We start from the raw sequence: 17,554 nt of genomic DNA, 5'->3' as shown, positions 1-17,554 counted from the left end.
GAATAGATGTCACTTTTGCAGGGGGACTATCCCAGATTATGTTGGCTCCTCCTGTTATAGGCCCCCACGGTACACCTGTACATCTTTTGAAACAGTCACTACACCTGCAATACTTGTTCAGTGTCTATCACCCTCTCCATTAGATGACAAGTTCTGTGAGGTGAGGACAAGGTCTGCCTTCTGTTGTGTTCACTGTTATCTCCTTGGTCCCTAGCATATGGCAGAGAGTCAAATATTTGTTGATGATTGAATAAATGAATGAAGGGTGGGGGCCTAGTGCTCTTACTCTGGGTTTACAGGTGATTTCTACATTAGTGGTTCCTGGAAACTTAAATGGGAATGAAACATTCAGGCCCCTCAAAGCTAAAGGACCAAAACCATTGAGTTTCCAAAACACACCGAATACCCTGTGTTCATCCCTGGTCTTGTCCAAAGGCTGAAGCAGCAAATAAACACAAGAACAAGTGGGACTGATTTTCAACACGTCTTTTCTACAAATGGTGTTGGAATAACTGGATATACACATGCAAAAGAATGACGTTGAATCCCTTCCTTACACTCTACACAAAAATTAACTCAAAATGGATCACATAGAGCTTCCCTGGTGGCGCAGTGGTTGAGAGTCCACCTGCCGGTGCAGGGGACACGAGTTCGTGCCCCGGTCCGGGAAAATCCCACGTGCCGCGGAGCGGCTGGGCCTGTGAGCCATGGCCGCTGAGCCTGCGCGTCTGGAACCTGTGCTCCGCAACGGGAGAGGCCACAACAGTGAGAGGCCCGCGTACCGCAAAAAAAAAGAAAAAAAAAGGATCACAGACCTAACGTAAGAGCTAAAACTATACAACTCTTAGAAGAAAACATAGGAGATGTTTGTGACCCTGGGTTATTCAAAACTTTCTTAGACATGGTGCCAAGATAAGTGACAAGAATAAATTTGACGTCATCAAGATAAAAAACTTTTGTGCTTCAAAGGACACTATCAAAATGAAAATACAACCCACAGAATGGGAGAAAACATGTGTATATCATATACATAATAAGGACTTGTATCCAGAATATCTACCCTTACAACTCAACAATAAAAAGCCAAATAACAGAATTGGAAAAAATGGACAAAGGATTTGAATAGACATTTTTTTCCAAAGAAGATATACAAATGACCAATAAGCACATGAAAAGTTTTGCTCAACATAGTTAGCCATTAAGGGAATGTAAATCAAAGCCACAATGAGATACGCCTTCACTCCTCCTATTAGGATGGTTATAATCAAAACGATAGATGGCAAGGATGTGGAGAAAGTGGAACACTCATACATTGCTGGAGGGAATGTAACATGGAATTCTGGAAGTTTAGCAGTTCCTCAAACAGTTAACGTGGAGTTATCATTTGACCCAATAATTCCATTCCTCAGTATATACCCAAGAGCAATGAAAACATACGTCCACACAAAAACCTGTATATGAATTTTCATAGCAGTGTTATTCTTAATTGTCAAAAAATGGAATCCACATGTGCATCAATGGATGGATAGATAAACAAAATGTGGTATATTCACAAAACGAAATATTTAGTCATAAAAAGGAATGAAGTACTGATACGTGTTACAACTTGGATGAAGCCTGAAAACCTTAAAATGAAAGAAGCCAGTCACAAAAGGCCACATAGTATGTGATTCCATTTTTATGAAATGTCCAGAATAGGCCAATCAGTAGAGATAGAAAGTAGACTGGTGATTGCCCAGGGTGGGGCGCATGTGGGTGGGGATTGTGGGGGAGTGACAGCAGCTGGTGTGGCATTTCTTCTGAGGGTGATGAAAACATTCTAGAACTGATTGTGGCGATGGTTGCACGACCCTATGACTATACTGAAAACTACTGAATTGTACACTTTAAATGGGTGAATTGTATGGTATGTGAATTACATCTCAGTAAAGCTGTTAACATTTTCTTAAGCAGGATAGGGGCTTCCCTTCCCTGGTGGCGCAGTGGCTAAGAATCCGCCTGCCAATGCAGGGGACAAGGGTTCGAGCCCTGGTCCGGGAAGATCCCACATGCTGCGGAGCAACAAAGCCCGTGCGCCACAACTACTTAGCCTGCTCTCTAGAGCCCGTGCGCCATAACTACTGAGTCCATGCTCTAGAGAGCCCGCGCACCTACAGCCTGTGCTCCACAACAAGAGAAGCCACCACAACGAGAAGTCCGCGCACCACAACAAAGAGTAGCCCCCGCGCACAGCAATGAAGACCCAAGGCAGCCAAAAATAAATTAAAAAAAATTTTTTTTTTAAAGTAGGATAAAGAAATGCCATGCGATTTCAAAACATCCCACAGTTGTTAGAAACCAGTCTCACACTCGTTTTCCCAAGCATCAAGGGAAACACAGGTTTCTGTCTCCTGGGACACTCTGGGTCCCAAGCTCATTCATTTTCCTGCGGGCCTGTGCAACTGTCAAGGGCTCAGTGCAGGAATTCCGATCCCGGTGAATCGTGGATCTGCAGTCTTCTTTCAATGAAGCACTTCCATTCTATAGAGCCATGTATTTTTCTCTCTTAACAATAAACTGTCCTTGAAGCTTGAAGTGCAGCACAAAAGATTATTTTCTTTCTTTCCAGCATAGACAGATTCACTCCATTAAGGTCACCTGAAACTCACTGGGTCAGGTGTTTGGAGCAGGCCAGAGTGCCAGGATGACCGAACCCTAAATATCAGATGCTGAACTTTTAGGCTCATGATTTGTTCTCTCCCTCCTTCCCTCCCTTTCTTTCATCCAGGTTCTTCAGCTCTAAGACAAAGGTCTAAATCCCCACCCCATCCCCCAAACCAAGAGTGCTGGATGGGAAGAGACAGAGGAGCTTCCTGGAGTTTGGGCTCCATTTCCTGGCTCTGGGGACTCACACTTGAGCATCCACCCACTCCTGAGTCACTTTACTTCCCTTCTTCATGACTAAGGCAGAGCTTGGTTAGGGGTCGTAGAAGCAGTTCCCGCCCTGGCATGTCAGAAGGAGCCAGTGAACACACAGGGAAGTCTGGCTGGCGAAGGATTCAAGAAGAAGAAAAGCAAAGACTTTTCTCACGTGAAAATGGCCAGGCTAGAGGGGAGCTCAGAGCAGGCACCGGTAGACACACGCTGAAATAAATGAACAACTGGATAGCAAAATCCACAAAAATGTAGACTTTATTTAAGAAGTCCTTGAGATATAAAGGAAGACAAAGGCAGGGTCCAAGGGTAATAGAAACCTAACCCCCGAGTGTCAGGGCACTCTAGGTGTAAAAGGAGATGGGAGTGGGGATGGGAAGGTGGGTGACTTGGTATTCTTCTGGCTTCAAAAAGTCAGAGAGCCCAGATCACAGCTAGAACATCCTGGTACTGGTTATAGATTCTTTACAAAGGTGTTTACCTGTGGGAAAGAGAAAAACCAAAAGTTAATTTCACATTTTCAGAAGACTACACAATAGTCCATCCATAATGCATATGTAGCCAAGCCCATGAGTTTTTGTGAGGAAGGGAAAATAGGTATGGAAAGGAAATGTGACCTGCCCAGGGTCCTACAGTATCAAGTGGCAGAGCTGGATAGAATCCAGAAGTCTCATTTCCCTAGTTCTAGAATACCTTAGAGGAGGGAGTCAGCTGGAAAGCACATATTACAAGTCAAGTATTTAACAGTTATTGGCCCAAAATATTAGAGAATAGGGATTATATTACTAACTTCTACAAGGCCCCACAGGCTTTGGAGTGTGAAATGCAATTTGAGGCACAATGCACAGGGCCCATACTGAAGTCTGAAGCAATAAAAGTGCAAAAAGGAAATCTACTAGAAAGCAGGAGTTAAGGTCTTCCCCACCCTCTTCATGAGCGCTTCTTGTTTGGTTACTTCTTCAGAAAAATCATCATTGACATCCAATACCAGCACTGGAATGTTCAGCAGAGCCTCAGAGTAGAGCCTATAAGAAGCATGAACATTTAGGGAACAGAAAAAAGATGGCAGGTTTCACATACTCACCAGTTTTAATAATTCAGAACAGATCTAAGGTCACATACCTTCTTAAGGAAATTTCATGTAAACAGTAGTTTAAAAAAAGAATTCCATAAAGTTGGCTGGGAAGATGAGGCTGAAATTCCTCTTTAGTCTTGAGACTGATACTGAAGGTCAGAGCCTCAAACATTTTAAATGGACACCACACCAAGCCTGAAGGGAGGAAAGGCTGAAACTAGGAATGTCAACTTAGTACATTGACAATTTCTCTACAATTTTTCAGCCCTTTACCCTGAGCCAACTATGTCATCATAATCAATCACCACGGTCAGTCAGGGAATGTCAGAAAACAAAAAAGCTGGAGAAATAGAATCTAATCAGAAGTTTATTGGAATATATAGATTATATCCAATATTAAACTTCTGATTTGGATAATGCTTGACAATTCCAACCACTTCCAGCACATTCTGAACCTGCATAAGGGGCTGCATGTTGAACTTCCTGGCTGGCTGCAGGAAGGCAGGCCTCTGTCCACTGCTGCTCTCTTCTCCACTTACGGGGTTGTTTTGTGGACAAGCCAGGCTTCATGCTGAGCATGCAGCTGCTCGAGATACGCCAACTCAATTCCTTTCTCCTCTTCCCTGGCCCTCAGGTGTAGTCTCTTCAGACAAACCTGAAAGACAATCCCCAGGATCTGCTGAGCTCTTTGGTTATTTCAGCTGTTACAAAAGCTGGGGTGCTCTCAGACCCACTTGCCATGTCTATCCTGGGCACGAGCACTACGACTTTGCTTCTGCTGCCTTGTTTGTTTATTCAATCACAGGTTAATAACAAACATCATCTACCCTGGGAACCTGGGATTAACCTTTTTTTCCTCCTCCCAGCCACATCCAGGAAGTCACCGAATTCTCTTTAATCTCTCTTCAGCTGGCTCTCACCTTGCCTCTCTCACCTCTGCCCTGGTCAGGCCTCATCATCTCTCACCTGGACTACGAGCAAGCGCCTTCTGGCTCCCTGCCTCCCGGAAGCGGTGAAGCTTGTGGAAAGAGCACAGGCCCTAAAGTCTCAAAGTCCAGGGTTAAATTCCCGTCTTCACCAGGCAGCAGCGGGGCAAGCTTTGTGGGCTTCCATTTCCTCCCCCTTCATCAATCCCACGGGTTGCTGTGAAGATTTACAGAGGGAGCCCATCAAGTTCCTGGCAAATGCTGTCTTTCCTCCCAGTTTTCCTGCTCAGTCCACCCTTCCAGAGTATCGCAATATACAGTTGTCCCTCAGTATCTGTGGTAAGGGGGGGTTGGTTCCAGGACCCCCTGAGGATACAAATATCCAAGGCTGCTCAAGTCCCTTATGTGTATGAAATGACAGTGGGCTCTCCACATCAGTGGGGTCTGTGTCTGCAGATATGGAGGGTTGACTGTAACGGTATTACTCTCCTTGCTCAAAATACCTCACAGGGTCCTTATCATCTTCAGCCCGGATTCAAGGAAGTATGAGGAACATCATATTTACCAAAGGGTAAGTAATTTGAAACATCTCTTTCATATCATATCAAACACTCACTCCGGGGCACAATGCAAATTCTGCATAGGTCAAAGGTAAAGAAGTAAAAAAAGTGAGGCTTGAGACGAACTCTCCATCCTCCACCCCTTCCAGAGTGTGCATAATTTCACTCTGATCAGAAAGTTTGAAGCACAATGGCTCAGGGAATGTCAGCTTCTCCTTTACTGGTCATACAAGGCCATTTCCAGAGTCTGGCCACCCCTCCTAACTCTCCACTTTCAACTTCCTTAGCTCCTTCCTCCCCTGGACCCACGGCTTCAGCCAGATTTGGCCTCCTGACTGCGGTACAGATCAAGCTCTTTCACATCTCAAAACTTTTGCTCTGAATGTTTGCTTTGCCTGAATTGCCTTCCTTCCTCTCTCTCCCTGGCAAATGCTTTATTATTCAATGTCATCTGTCCTGGGAAGAACAAGTAGATTAACTCACTGATTTAGGACTTCTCTCTTTCAAACATTTAAACTTTATTCCCAAATGTAAACTTTATCCCCAAACGTAGGGTACAATAGCCCTAAAGATGCAGAGTCTTTGCTGTTTCCCTCTTGTCCCATCTTTCCTCTAAGGAAAGAAAATCATATAAACACATTTCATTTATGATCGTATGTCCAACTTTTCAAACTGATTAACACAGATCTAACATGTTAATACTTTTAGCACTTACCCCTTTTCATCTCTTTCCCCTGAATTAAGAACTGCTCTAAACTTAGTTGAAGTCCTTGTCCTAGGGATTCTATAATCTAGTTAGATAAGAAGTAAAACGACATACACAAAATAGCAAATCAAGTGCTGAACTGGGAGGTCTGGATCTTAAGTGCAGCGGTCAGATAAGGGAGGCAGCAGTTGGGCTTAGGCAGTCAGAGGCGCTTCCCGGAAGAGGCAGGGCTCTGCCTTTATCTCTGGTACCAGCTTACTCAGCACCACTCTGCGAGCCAGGCGCTACGCTAGGCCCTGGACAAACACAGACCCCCAGTGGTATTTCAGCTGTATCAGGTGACAGAGGGAGGTCTGCACAGGGTGCTCTAAGGGCACAATGACTGGGGGAGACCCAGGAGGCAGGCCAGAGTCCGTCTGGTTCAGGGCTGAGTGCAGGGCCTGGTAGAGCAGGTGGTCAATAAATATTTGTTGCACATACTCACTGAACGTTTTCATTTCTGACCTAGTCTATCTCTATCGGCCTTTTGCTCCTACTTGACTCTTTTCCATTTCTGCTTTCCTTGGCTCTGAACCTCCTCTTTCTCCTTCGGTCCTCCTGCCCCTACTGGCATCCTCATCACTGACTGCTCCCAGACGTCTCCCCTTGTTCCCCTGCCTGCCCATCACACAGCTTTACACCACTGACTTCCTGATACCCAGTTCTCCACCCCACTGATGACAGATGTTAGTGACTTGTTGTATGCTTTCAGAGAGATTCACACATTTCACGTTCTTAACCCCACCTTTAAAAAAAAAACCCATACATATAAAAGGTCTCCTACCACGCACTTAGTTCTTATTTTTCTTTACCTAACAATATGTCTTGAAGATTGTCACATGTCAGTATAGTACTTTCTAGTTCTTTTTCATGACTTCAGAATTGATCAGTGCATGGATGGAGCATAATCTATTCAACCGGTCCCTACTGATGACTACTGGGCTGTTTACAATAACTTGCTATTGTAAACAATGTTGCCTTGCACATGAACCATTTTGCCCATGTGGGAGCATATTTATGGAGTAAATTCCAAGGAGCATGATTAATAGGTCAAAAGTATGTGCACTGCTGGTACAGGCTGCCAAGCTGCCTCCTTAGAGGCTGACCAATTCACATTCCTGCCAGCAAGGTAGCTTCAGGATTTCTAAATATAGCAAAGCTACCTAGTTTTCCTGAGAGAAAAATATTATCAGAATTAATGAAAATGCGTATTTTTTAGAATGTGGCTTTATGGTTTCAATTATACACAGGGCAGAGCAATTCTTTTTATAAAAGCTGTAATTATTCATTCATTGCTGGCAGGCAAACATTGATGCTAAAGTCTCGCCTGCTAAACTGGGCTATCATTTCCCTTTGCACTGTTAATTTGCTTAATAGAGCAAACTTTTCTTCCCTCCAGAAGCCTAGGTAAACTTCTATTTTGAGCATTTGGCATAATTGTTGCTTTACTGATACGGTTACAACAAGTTCTTTAAAAAAAAAAAAACCTGTGCAGACAGTGCTTTAGTCTGGTCCCTCTTTACCTCAGTCCTCATGGGGAGGACATACTGAATGTGAATAGGAAAGACAGTGCAGCTGGAAATGGCAGCTGCCCCTTCATTCCCCTGCCCGCTGCATCCTCACCGCCGGAAGAGCTGCTGTTCGGACTGCTTGAAGTCAGAGACAGCAACTGGACAGTGACTGCTAGTGGGTCTGGCCGCTGTGCTTCTCAAGCCCAGCATCCAGGTGCCACTTGTTCCCAGGCCTTTGCAGCACGCTGTGTCCAGACTGCAAACACGGCCTGGCTCTTGGAGGCACACTGGCCAGCTGCACTCTCTCTTCCCGATTCCATGGGGCACTGAGGCCCAGCCATTTCTCTTCTGATATTTTACTGTTGGCTCGCTTGCTTTTTACAATTTAGGGGAGAGTAGGTGGGAAGGAGCAAAAGGCCCTACTTGAGCCCATCCCTCGAGCTCTAAACGTAGCATCTGCCAGGGGATTGAGCACTTGCACAGCTTTCTACACAGAGATGTTTTCACTTCTGTTCTGCTCTCTCTTAGATATAGTTCCCTTTGGGTCTCACAGAAGAGGTCAGTGGTGACTTCAGGGGAAGGATATCGACATTCCTGGTTCCTGGCTCTAATGCCATCAAAATAGCACCAAAATCCCCATTTAATATCAAAATGAATAAGCTATTTTTTTCTACCATCAAGTTGCAGTAATCCTTCAACCCTTATTCTACCCCAGCTGAAATACCCCAATTCGTCTCTCCAAAAAGATGTATCAGCCACACCATAAAAATAACAGTCACCACCACCACTGTCATCATCATTGTCTCTTCTCACAAAGTCATTCCAAGTACACAAAGAAGTAAGGAAGACGTTCTTCCTTCCCTTGCTGGGTCCCAGTGTCCCAGCAGGTTAGGTTAGGTTAGGTTAGGAACCAGGAAAAGGCTAGGTCAGTACTTTCAATTCTTCTCTTAATGCTTAGCCCCTCAACCTACTTCTGCTTTCAACTATCCATCCCATGAACTCCTACTGGAAACCTGTCACCTCTTCAAAATCCAACCACAATCTTCACTCAGTTCAAGTCCACAATGCTCTTACTCATCCATGAGCCCTCTTGGGGGCCAGGATTTTCCTCTCACCCTGAACCCTACACTCAGCTACTTCAAACCATCCTTTTGGCAGGGGTCTCCTTTTCCCCTAATCACTGACACCAATCCCTGCCCCTACGGTACAGTCACCCTCATAACTGGCCTCTTCTATTCCTGCTCCCAGGCAATGAAGACTACTGTGCAAGAAGTCATAAATACGCAAGGCAGCCACTTTCAGCTTCATTATTTTCACAGGTTCTGAGCCCTCTGGCTTCACTGCATCTCTAGCTAAGTTTCACTTTAAACCTGAGACCCTATTTACTTCCGTGTAATCTCTTTATTTCCTCCTATGATCTAGCTTCTGCCTCACAATCTTCAGAAGCTCCTGACACAAAGAGCCCCAATACCTGGTCCCTGTCACACCCAAGGCATTCAACCTGGTCAGGCCCTTCCATCCGGTCCTCTCGTCTCTGGCTCCTGTGAGCCTGTGCAACTGGGGCTCTCCCACCCATTTTCTGATCAGTCAATCTGCTCTCAGCCTTCCCCCTTCCACAAGACTCAGTCCTGTCTCTAAAAGCACGGCCTCTAGCCTGAACGGAGCTTTCCCTCCTAAGATAATGTGGTATATCTGGCATTTGACTGTATGTCAGATATTTGTCTAAAAAGGTGAGAACAACACATCCCTCAAAAAATAACCCCTGCCTTGACTCCCACTCCAGAAGAGCCCTTAGAGATCACTAGCCTGAGACACTGGATTTGACAGACAAGGACCCCTCTGGGGAAAGGTTTCCAGGGCCTGCGCACACTCACTGCCTGTTGGCAGAGCTAAGGACCACTGCTGTCTCCAGAGACTCCAGTGCTGCTGCCATAACATCACCCTACTGTGTGCTGGGCTGGCTCCACGGTCCAAGTCAGAGGGTCATGGGATGCAACTTCCACAGCCCATCTTGCCTTACCAGTGGCACCCTTAAGGTTCAAAAGGAGACTATAAATTAGGATGGTATCAGGATGAGGTGAGGAAACACTTTTCCTCCTCCTGACATGCTATTCAGGAAACCACCAAGACCATCACAGACTCTGATGACCCAGTTAGAGGGAAGGAAAAGCTGAGGCAACTGGCTACAGGTTAGCTGATCAGAGGGTCGAACCTGCAGACCCTGGTGATAAACATAAAGCCCAATTTTCTCTGTGTGGTTGCTACCTCAAGAAGGACACTTTCTATGCACAGTCATTGGCTTTAGCACTCTGCTTCAGAAAGCCTGTGGGGGCTCACGCTAGGATGGGAGGGTACTCATCCATTGCTCTCCATGCTCCAGGTAATACCCACAATCGACCTTCTCCAACTGGAAAATCAGGGGCTCAGAGAACATCACCTCTTAAGTTTCATATGGCCCTAAAGTCTAAGGCTTTAAATTCTGTGTTACCTGGGGAGCAGCCTGGAGGTAGATGAAGCCATGTAATCTGAGCCGGCTGGCAAACTCCTGCAGGAGAAAATAATGCCAGTCCTGATAGATATGCCATTCGATGTCACTGAGGGAACCATTTTCAAAAAGAGTCTTTGCAAAGATATACCTGATTGGAAATGTAAGTGGGATGGGGAGAGGGGAGGAGAATGGGAAATGGAATGAAAGGCCAAAGAAAGAGAGAAGCAAAAAAAAAAAAATCAATAACCAACTTGTTCCATGTCTGTCCAAACCACTTAACCTTTCTAGCTCATCAATCTTTTTTTTCTTTTTCTTTTTTAACTGAAGTATAGTTGACACTTAACCTTTCTAGTTCCTCACCCATCTTTAAGAAATCTGAATTCTTCACCTATGTCTCTCCCTCCTTGCTCAACACTAAGATGAGAATAGAATTTAGACTTTAGAGGCCAAAATCACAGCTCTCTGGATGGATTAATCCACTGGAAGAAAAGGAACACTGAAAGAGAATATCATTGGTCGCTAACAATTTTCCCTGCTGGAAACCAGTCAAAACATATAGCAAATGGTGCATGTAAACTCAAACTTGCATGCAAGCTCAAACTTTTAAGATTTCCTTATTATTACTGCAAGTAAACCCCCAAACAAAAAGCCAATCTAGTATAAAGCACCCACCACTTTTAATTTAAGGACTCAAGCCTTCTGAGTCTCCAGGCTACTGAGCCAACCTTTTGCCTACTTGAGAAGTAGAGCAGGAACTGTATTTAAATGGTGTCACCTATGGAGCAGTAAATGCACTTCCTACTAACTGCAGTATTACCAAGAAAGCAGACTCTCCTCCAAAGCAAGCACATATAAGCTCTTGCTTCCTCCGCTTCTGAGCTTCTAATCCAGATACAAGAAAGCTAAATCTAAAAACCAAACTAGTTTTGCCCCTTGCTTACTTCCATAACTAAAGGAGGATCTGGTGAATAGGAAATAAGAGTTAACTAGAAACCATCATGTCAGGAGGGTCAGTTCTGCTTTCAAACCTCAGGCATCTTGATACAAAACACAATTTACATCCTGAACAATGAACTCCAGTTTCTAAGGCAACGCTCAGCAACTGGCTACTTCTGGGAAAATGAAATTCAGAATCCTTATCTATGAATGGCTCAGGGAAGTATACACCGCAAGGCTGCGAGTGTTGCAATAAGAGAATGGCTTGCAGAGTCACACTCCTGAGTCTGGCCTGGCTTCAAAATTCACTAGCTGTGTCACCAGGGGCAAGACATCAAACTCTCAGCCTGCTTCTTCCTCTGTACAAAGATAACAGTTGAACGTAACTCACAGAGTTGTGAGGACTGTACGTAATACTTACAAGGTGCTTACAAGAGTGACTGGCACATAGTACTCAAGACACCTTAGCTGTCACTGTAACTACTTCATCATTAGGCTATGAAGGCACTAATTTGGGAGCTCCAGAAGTCAACTCTTCCAGTCTGGAAATGGCTTAGCTACAGCCTAGCTGAAGGCAACAAAGAAAAGAGGCGAATTTCTAATTCAGTATCTGAAAAATGTTTTCAGCTTCTTCACAGGTAAGATGGAAATTAAGATCTTATAAAGAGAAAGTAAATATCTGTTAATAAGTCCTATAAAAGGGCCCTCACCCTTTTTGAAGATGAGCACTTCTTTATTTCTCCAGAGCTGGTGGTGAAGGGGCAAGAGGGCATAGAAGGCCGTGGTGCTGACTGCTGAGGGGAGGGAACCCTGCAGCCCGAATGCAGGGGCTGCAGGGAAGAACCAGCTTAAGGACCTAGGCATAAAGGTCCCTGCTCTAAAACCACATGCTATTATTTTCTTTCAACTCAAACAGAAAAGATTTAGATTTCTCCCTCCCTGTCGTCCACTCTCCCAAACAAGCCATGTTCCTCCTTTGGAACACATATAACACACATGAGCACACGTGCAGTCTCAAAGTTCCCTGTTAGACTAAGGTCACCGTGAAGGCAAGGACTGGGTCTGCTCTGCTTACTGCTGCTGTCCAGTGCCTAAACATAGGCGGCATTCAACAAATCTGTGCTGAGCAAATGAATAAATGGATAAATGTTTAAAGGAGTGGAAGTCCCAAGGTCTTGTACCTTCTAAACAAAGTATTTCTATTTCTAAGGGGTATCTCACATGTCTATCTCACTAAAGGGCTGGAAATCAAAAGACTGATGGTAGGGACTTCCCTGGCGGTCCAGTGGTTAAGACTCAGAGCTTCCACTGCAGGGGACACGGGTTCGATCCCTGGTCAGGGAATTAAGATCCCACATGCTGCACAGCGAGGCCAAAAAAAAAAAAAAAGATGGTGAATGTTTCCAAGCAGGTAGTAATATGTAATTCATCTTCGTAATTCAAGAGGCATGGCTTGGGAGAGGGGAAAGGAAAATAGGTAGTAGGATATCCAACAGTTGAAAAAGAACTAAAATCTATAGCCCAACCATTTATAATTCACATATTTCGCTTTTATAAAGAGTAGGCTCTCTCTTGGGGTCCACAGAGAAGGAATGCCTAGTCTATAGGGTTTGTTTTACATATCTTGAATGATTTTTAAGTAATGTCTAAAAAAAAAAATCACAATACATTTACAAATGTATTCTTATTTTTTTCCCTCCAGGAGGCTTTATGGGAGCACTAAGGAGCAGACCTAGTTTTTCTAATTTGGAATTAAATGGGTAACCAATCTAGTGTTTTCAGAAGTGAGTGGACAATAAAAATGCAACATTTTCCATTTTGATAACTCAAGGGGCTTAAGATAGACCATCATGCCACCATTTCACACTGACAGAGGTCATTCATAACCTTCAGATAAAAAACCCTCAGTGATGTCCAGATTAAGGCACCCTCACTTCATCTTCAAATGGCTTATACACAGGTCACAGACTGGTTTTGTGGCAGAACCAGGAATTCCAGAGCATAGATGGACTAGCTCCTCTAGAACAGACGGGCTGAATTCCCAAGCTATCTGCTAGCTTTCTTTAAAAGTGACTCCTCATCTCACTCCCTCAGGTGGTCAGGATGATGCTCTTCGTCTGACCTGTAAGAGATTGGATGTCTCTTACAGATTCTGGCCAACAATAAGCCCTGCCACACAACAAAGGATCAAAAAAGGTTAAATCCAAGATAGGAGCCAGTTTTACAAATCTGCTATTTCTACTCAGAAATCCTTTCTTGAAGAATTTAAAAAAAGGATAAATTTATTTCTATCATTTTTAGGAACACATTTTAATTCCGACTGCTTTTTTCCCCCAGGTGATAACCAACCACTGATTCATCTGGTTTGCTAGAACATATGCTGCTACTTAAGTGTCTATTCTGTGCCTTTTAGCATGTAATGGTTATACTAGGTAGCTACGCGCCTGCTTCTATGCTAGAAAAGAATAAGGAAACATAATCAGTGCCAATGTGAGAAATTAAATGCATTCAGATTATGAAAAACACAGTCTCCTTTCTTGACATATATGGTAACTGTGAAATTATAAGTCTGAACAAATCTGTATAGTGTTGTCTTTAAAAAGACAATTTTTTCAAGTATCATTTTCAATGACAAGAGCAGTGCAGAGTCTGAGCAAGAGGAGAAAACATGCAGCGCTAAGCACAGAGCTTGTGACTGGTGGAGGGCTCAGGGTCTTACCTGTCGCTGTATACAGACCTCTCAAAGATCTGTACTGCCTTCTTGGCCTCTAAGAGTTTCTCAGGGAAGGGCTCCAACTGTACTTTCAGGCGGCTCATAAAAGAAAATGTCTGGAATGTATAGCACCATCGTGCTGGCTCCTGGTACATCATATCCAGCAAGTTTCCAAGACTGGGGGCAGTGCAGGCCTAGAGGTAAATTATGAAAGAGGAGAATTTCCTAGAAGGCATATTTACTTCACAGTGTTTACCGCCCTTCTACCCACCCGCCCACAAGTGTAATAATCAATGAGAGATGCAATTACAAAAGTTTCCTTCCACTAAAAAGATATAATCACATCCCTCAGCTTAGTCAAAGCTAAATAATCAAGGAAGAGATTTTCCTACCTTACTAGACAAGAATCTGACAGAGGGAGATGACATGCCACCTTCAGCATACCAAAGAACAGCAGAGGAAGAACCACCCATAGAATTAGCACATTCGCTGACTGGTGGGTTTGTGGAGCATGTTGGAGGAGGACTTAACAATCAACAACCATCTGAAACTCTACTTGGAATCAGATATTTCCACCGTAACACTATGTTGCTTCTCTTTTGAGCTTCCATTTGTGGCTATTTCTTTCTAAAACTTCAACCCAGACAAGAAAGTAACTGATTATTTGAAAATCCAACCAACCAAACCGAGTTCTCTCTCTCTTATAGCAAGGCTACAGTTTGTTAAACAAACAAATGAACAAAAACAAACAAATCCCTCCTCCTCGATTCTAGACACTTTATGAAAGGCATGTGAAGACCCACTTACTCAGCATGTGCAGGTGGGAACGTGTCTAAGATACTCAGGAACCCCGGATTCTTTCCTGGGCTCTGCCACTGACTCAACCCAAAAGTGAGTTTTGCGAAAAGCACTCTGATCTGCGTTCATTCAGTCACCATGAACTGAAGGCCTGTGTGGATAAGATGCTACGTGAGCTAGGTGCTGTAAGGGGTACAGAAACAAAACTAAGATTTATCTCAATGTTCACTGTGCTATGTTATCTCATTTAATCTTCAGAACAGCATCATGAGGTAGGTACTACTGTTATGCCCATTTTCTTGAGGAGAACATCCACTCAGAAAGGTTAAGGAACTTACTTGTCCAAAGTTTCATGGTAAGTGTTGAATGGGGACTCAAACCTGGCTTCCTCTAACTTCTTCATTCTAATATTTCTCCATATAAAGGCAAGCAAGACATGGTTCCCAAACTCAAGTAGCTCATAATGCATACGGAAAGGGGGTGACAAAGATATGGAGAGCTAGACTATAAAGCAGAACATACAACAAAGGCGTGATTACGGTATGGTGGAGGGAATCTGAGAAAGTTTCTGGAAAAAAGTGGCATTAAGCTGGGAAGTAAATGATACATAGAATCTCCACAGATGGAAATGGGGATTAAGAAGAAAGTATTTCAGGTAGAGACCAAAATACACGGGGTGGGGGGAAAGGTTAGACAACCACAAGTGGTCCAGTTTGGCTAAATATCACCCCTGGATTCCAAAGAGGGGTCCTATGCTATGGAAGCCTTCAGCAGAGTATGTGTGTAGAGCAGAGTGGATCACAAAACAACTTCCCTGCTTTCAATTCTGCAACCCACAAACACAAACCAGCCTCACAAATGGCCCCTGGCTGAGAGCTGGAGGTTGAAGCAGGAGGACAAATTTGAATCTACTCGAGTCTCCGGTGGTGTCACCAGAGACTGGAGGCAGCCCATGGTTACAGCATAGCTCTGAGACTGCAGGGAAGCCTGCTGAGTGGAGTAGGGCACTGCGATGGCAGATGCACTAGGTTGACTGGGCGGGGATTCTACCAGCAGGCTTTGGGTCACCAAAGGGAGTCTGTTCCAGAATAAAAAACTGTACAGAGGCCTACACAATTTCTAAAGAACCTATTTCAACTACAGAACGTATGCAAATATCCCTTCAAACGTATAAACAATAGAGGGACAATCACTGGATATAAAAATATCCAGCAATTCAAAAGGAGTGGACCCATCCGTGTGTTCAGGACAAGCAGCCTCTCAGGAGACAGAGCTATTGCCACAAACAGGAGAAAACAAAAAAATCTCAATGGGACTCGAGACTGCCACGTTGATGAGAACAGGCTATCATAAAAGAGGAACAACTGACTTTCCTGGCAGTCCAGTGGTTAAGACTCTGCACTTCCACTGCAGGGGGCATGGGTTTGATCCCTGGTCGGGGAACTAAGATCCCACATGCAGCGTGGCGTGGTCAGAAAACAAACAAAACGGAGCAATATGAAAAGAACATTCTTAGAGGAGAAAAACGCAATTGCCAAAACAAAACTCCCAATGAAGATAGTAACCAGTAGACGGTAAACTGCAGTAAACCTAACTAGTGAATATCATACAGAATATCAACTCAAGAAATTTCCCCTAAACTAAGAGAAAAAAAGCAGAAAATTATGAAAGAAATAAAAAGAAATACAGTTTAGGAGATCCAATATACATTGTTATACAGTGGTAGGGTATTTTTTGTTTTTTCTTTCTTTTCTCTGGAAAGATACATCAAGATGTAATGTCACTTGTGTCCTACCTGACAGCAGTGAATACAATTTTGTATCAAACAACTTTTCAAACAAAGGCTACACTGATGTGCAACTTCACAGTACCCATATCTCAGACAAAGTTACCTAACCAAAGCAAACGATTTTCCTTCTCATGAGATAAAATTCCAATATAGAATGGTGAAATGCCACCCCCAATAAAAAAAGAGATCAGCAGAGGAAGACCACTACTCATAAGGTCTCCTTCTCATCAAATTTCACCATCACTGAGAATCACTGTCTAGTAGAAACATGACATATCTCTAGGTATTTTAGAACAGAAAGGAAGTTTAAAACCATGCTACAACTAGGAGTTATAGTCAGGGGGAACGGATCAGATGAAAAAGAAGCCAAAATCAAAGAAAAAAATTGAAGAAAATCTCTGAAGATGTGAGACTTTCCACCAGAGAAACTCACTAAGTACCAGAAAGGATTTAATATAGATTTACATATACAGCTTTCACACACACACACCCCCAGACATAACCTAGCAAGATGTCAACAATTCATGAAAGCAAAACAAAACAAAAACTTAAGGAGGGGGAAAACATTAATTACTTATTAAAAAAAAAAGATCAGAACCATATAACACTTCCCTACAACAGAAACTAAAGACATTTTAAGACAAGAAATCACTCAGAAATTATACCAACCACATTCTGAAAAAAAAGTGCTCTAAAATATATTTCAACCAATTGGAAAATGAATCAAAATAAAGAATTAAGAAATGGGAAGGAGTAATAAGAAGACAGTGGTCAGTGAATGACCAGTAGAACAGTTAAGTATAAAGTAATTATTATGAATGTGGTGAAGAAGTTTACTGCCAATTTCTATAGTTAAAAGAGAAATTTCAGGGAATTTCCTGGTGGTCCAGTGGACTTGGTAGGACTTGGTACTTTCACTGCTGGTATCCAGGTTCAATCCCTGGTCAGGAAACTAAGATCCCACAAGCCTTGTGGTGTGGCCAGAAAAAAAAAAAAAGAGAGAGAGAGAGAGAAATTTCACTACGTAAAAACATTCTGGATCTATAAAGCTATAGATTTCTATACCTGGGGGATGGAGTCTGGAGAAGAAAGTAATAAAA

At 43.4% G+C, this 17,554-nt stretch overlaps 1 protein-coding gene across 2 annotated transcripts in view; it reads right to left on the bottom strand.

Moving 5' to 3' along the window:
- Window positions 1-3,193: 3,193 nt before the first annotated feature.
- DGUOK (deoxyguanosine kinase) overlaps window positions 3,194-17,554 on the bottom strand; it is a 35,798-nt gene continuing 21,437 nt past the window's right edge. The window contains exons 3-7 of one of the 2 annotated variants that reach the window (XM_082851901.1): window positions 13,874-14,061; window positions 10,219-10,366; window positions 4,528-4,643; window positions 3,839-3,938; window positions 3,194-3,394 (exon numbers count right to left, since the gene is read on the bottom strand). In XM_082851901.1, coding sequence (XP_082708027.1) covers window positions 3,368-3,394; window positions 3,839-3,938; window positions 4,528-4,643; window positions 10,219-10,366; window positions 13,874-14,061 — 579 coding nt within the window. In that variant the 3' untranslated portion in view covers window positions 3,194-3,367. Of the gene's footprint in view, window positions 3,395-3,506; window positions 3,939-4,527; window positions 4,644-10,218; window positions 10,367-13,873; window positions 14,062-17,554 lie in introns of those variants that run through there. The other variant, XM_082851900.1, reaches the window with a different exon arrangement.

The sequence above is a fragment of the Leucopleurus acutus genome (genome assembly GCF_964270905.1).
Source record: "Leucopleurus acutus genome assembly, chromosome: 12".
Classification (NCBI taxonomy): domain Eukaryota; kingdom Metazoa; phylum Chordata; class Mammalia; order Artiodactyla; family Delphinidae; genus Leucopleurus; species Leucopleurus acutus.
The sequence above is the reverse complement of the archived record's forward strand: the minus strand, read 5'-3'. Positions and strand labels throughout refer to the sequence as shown.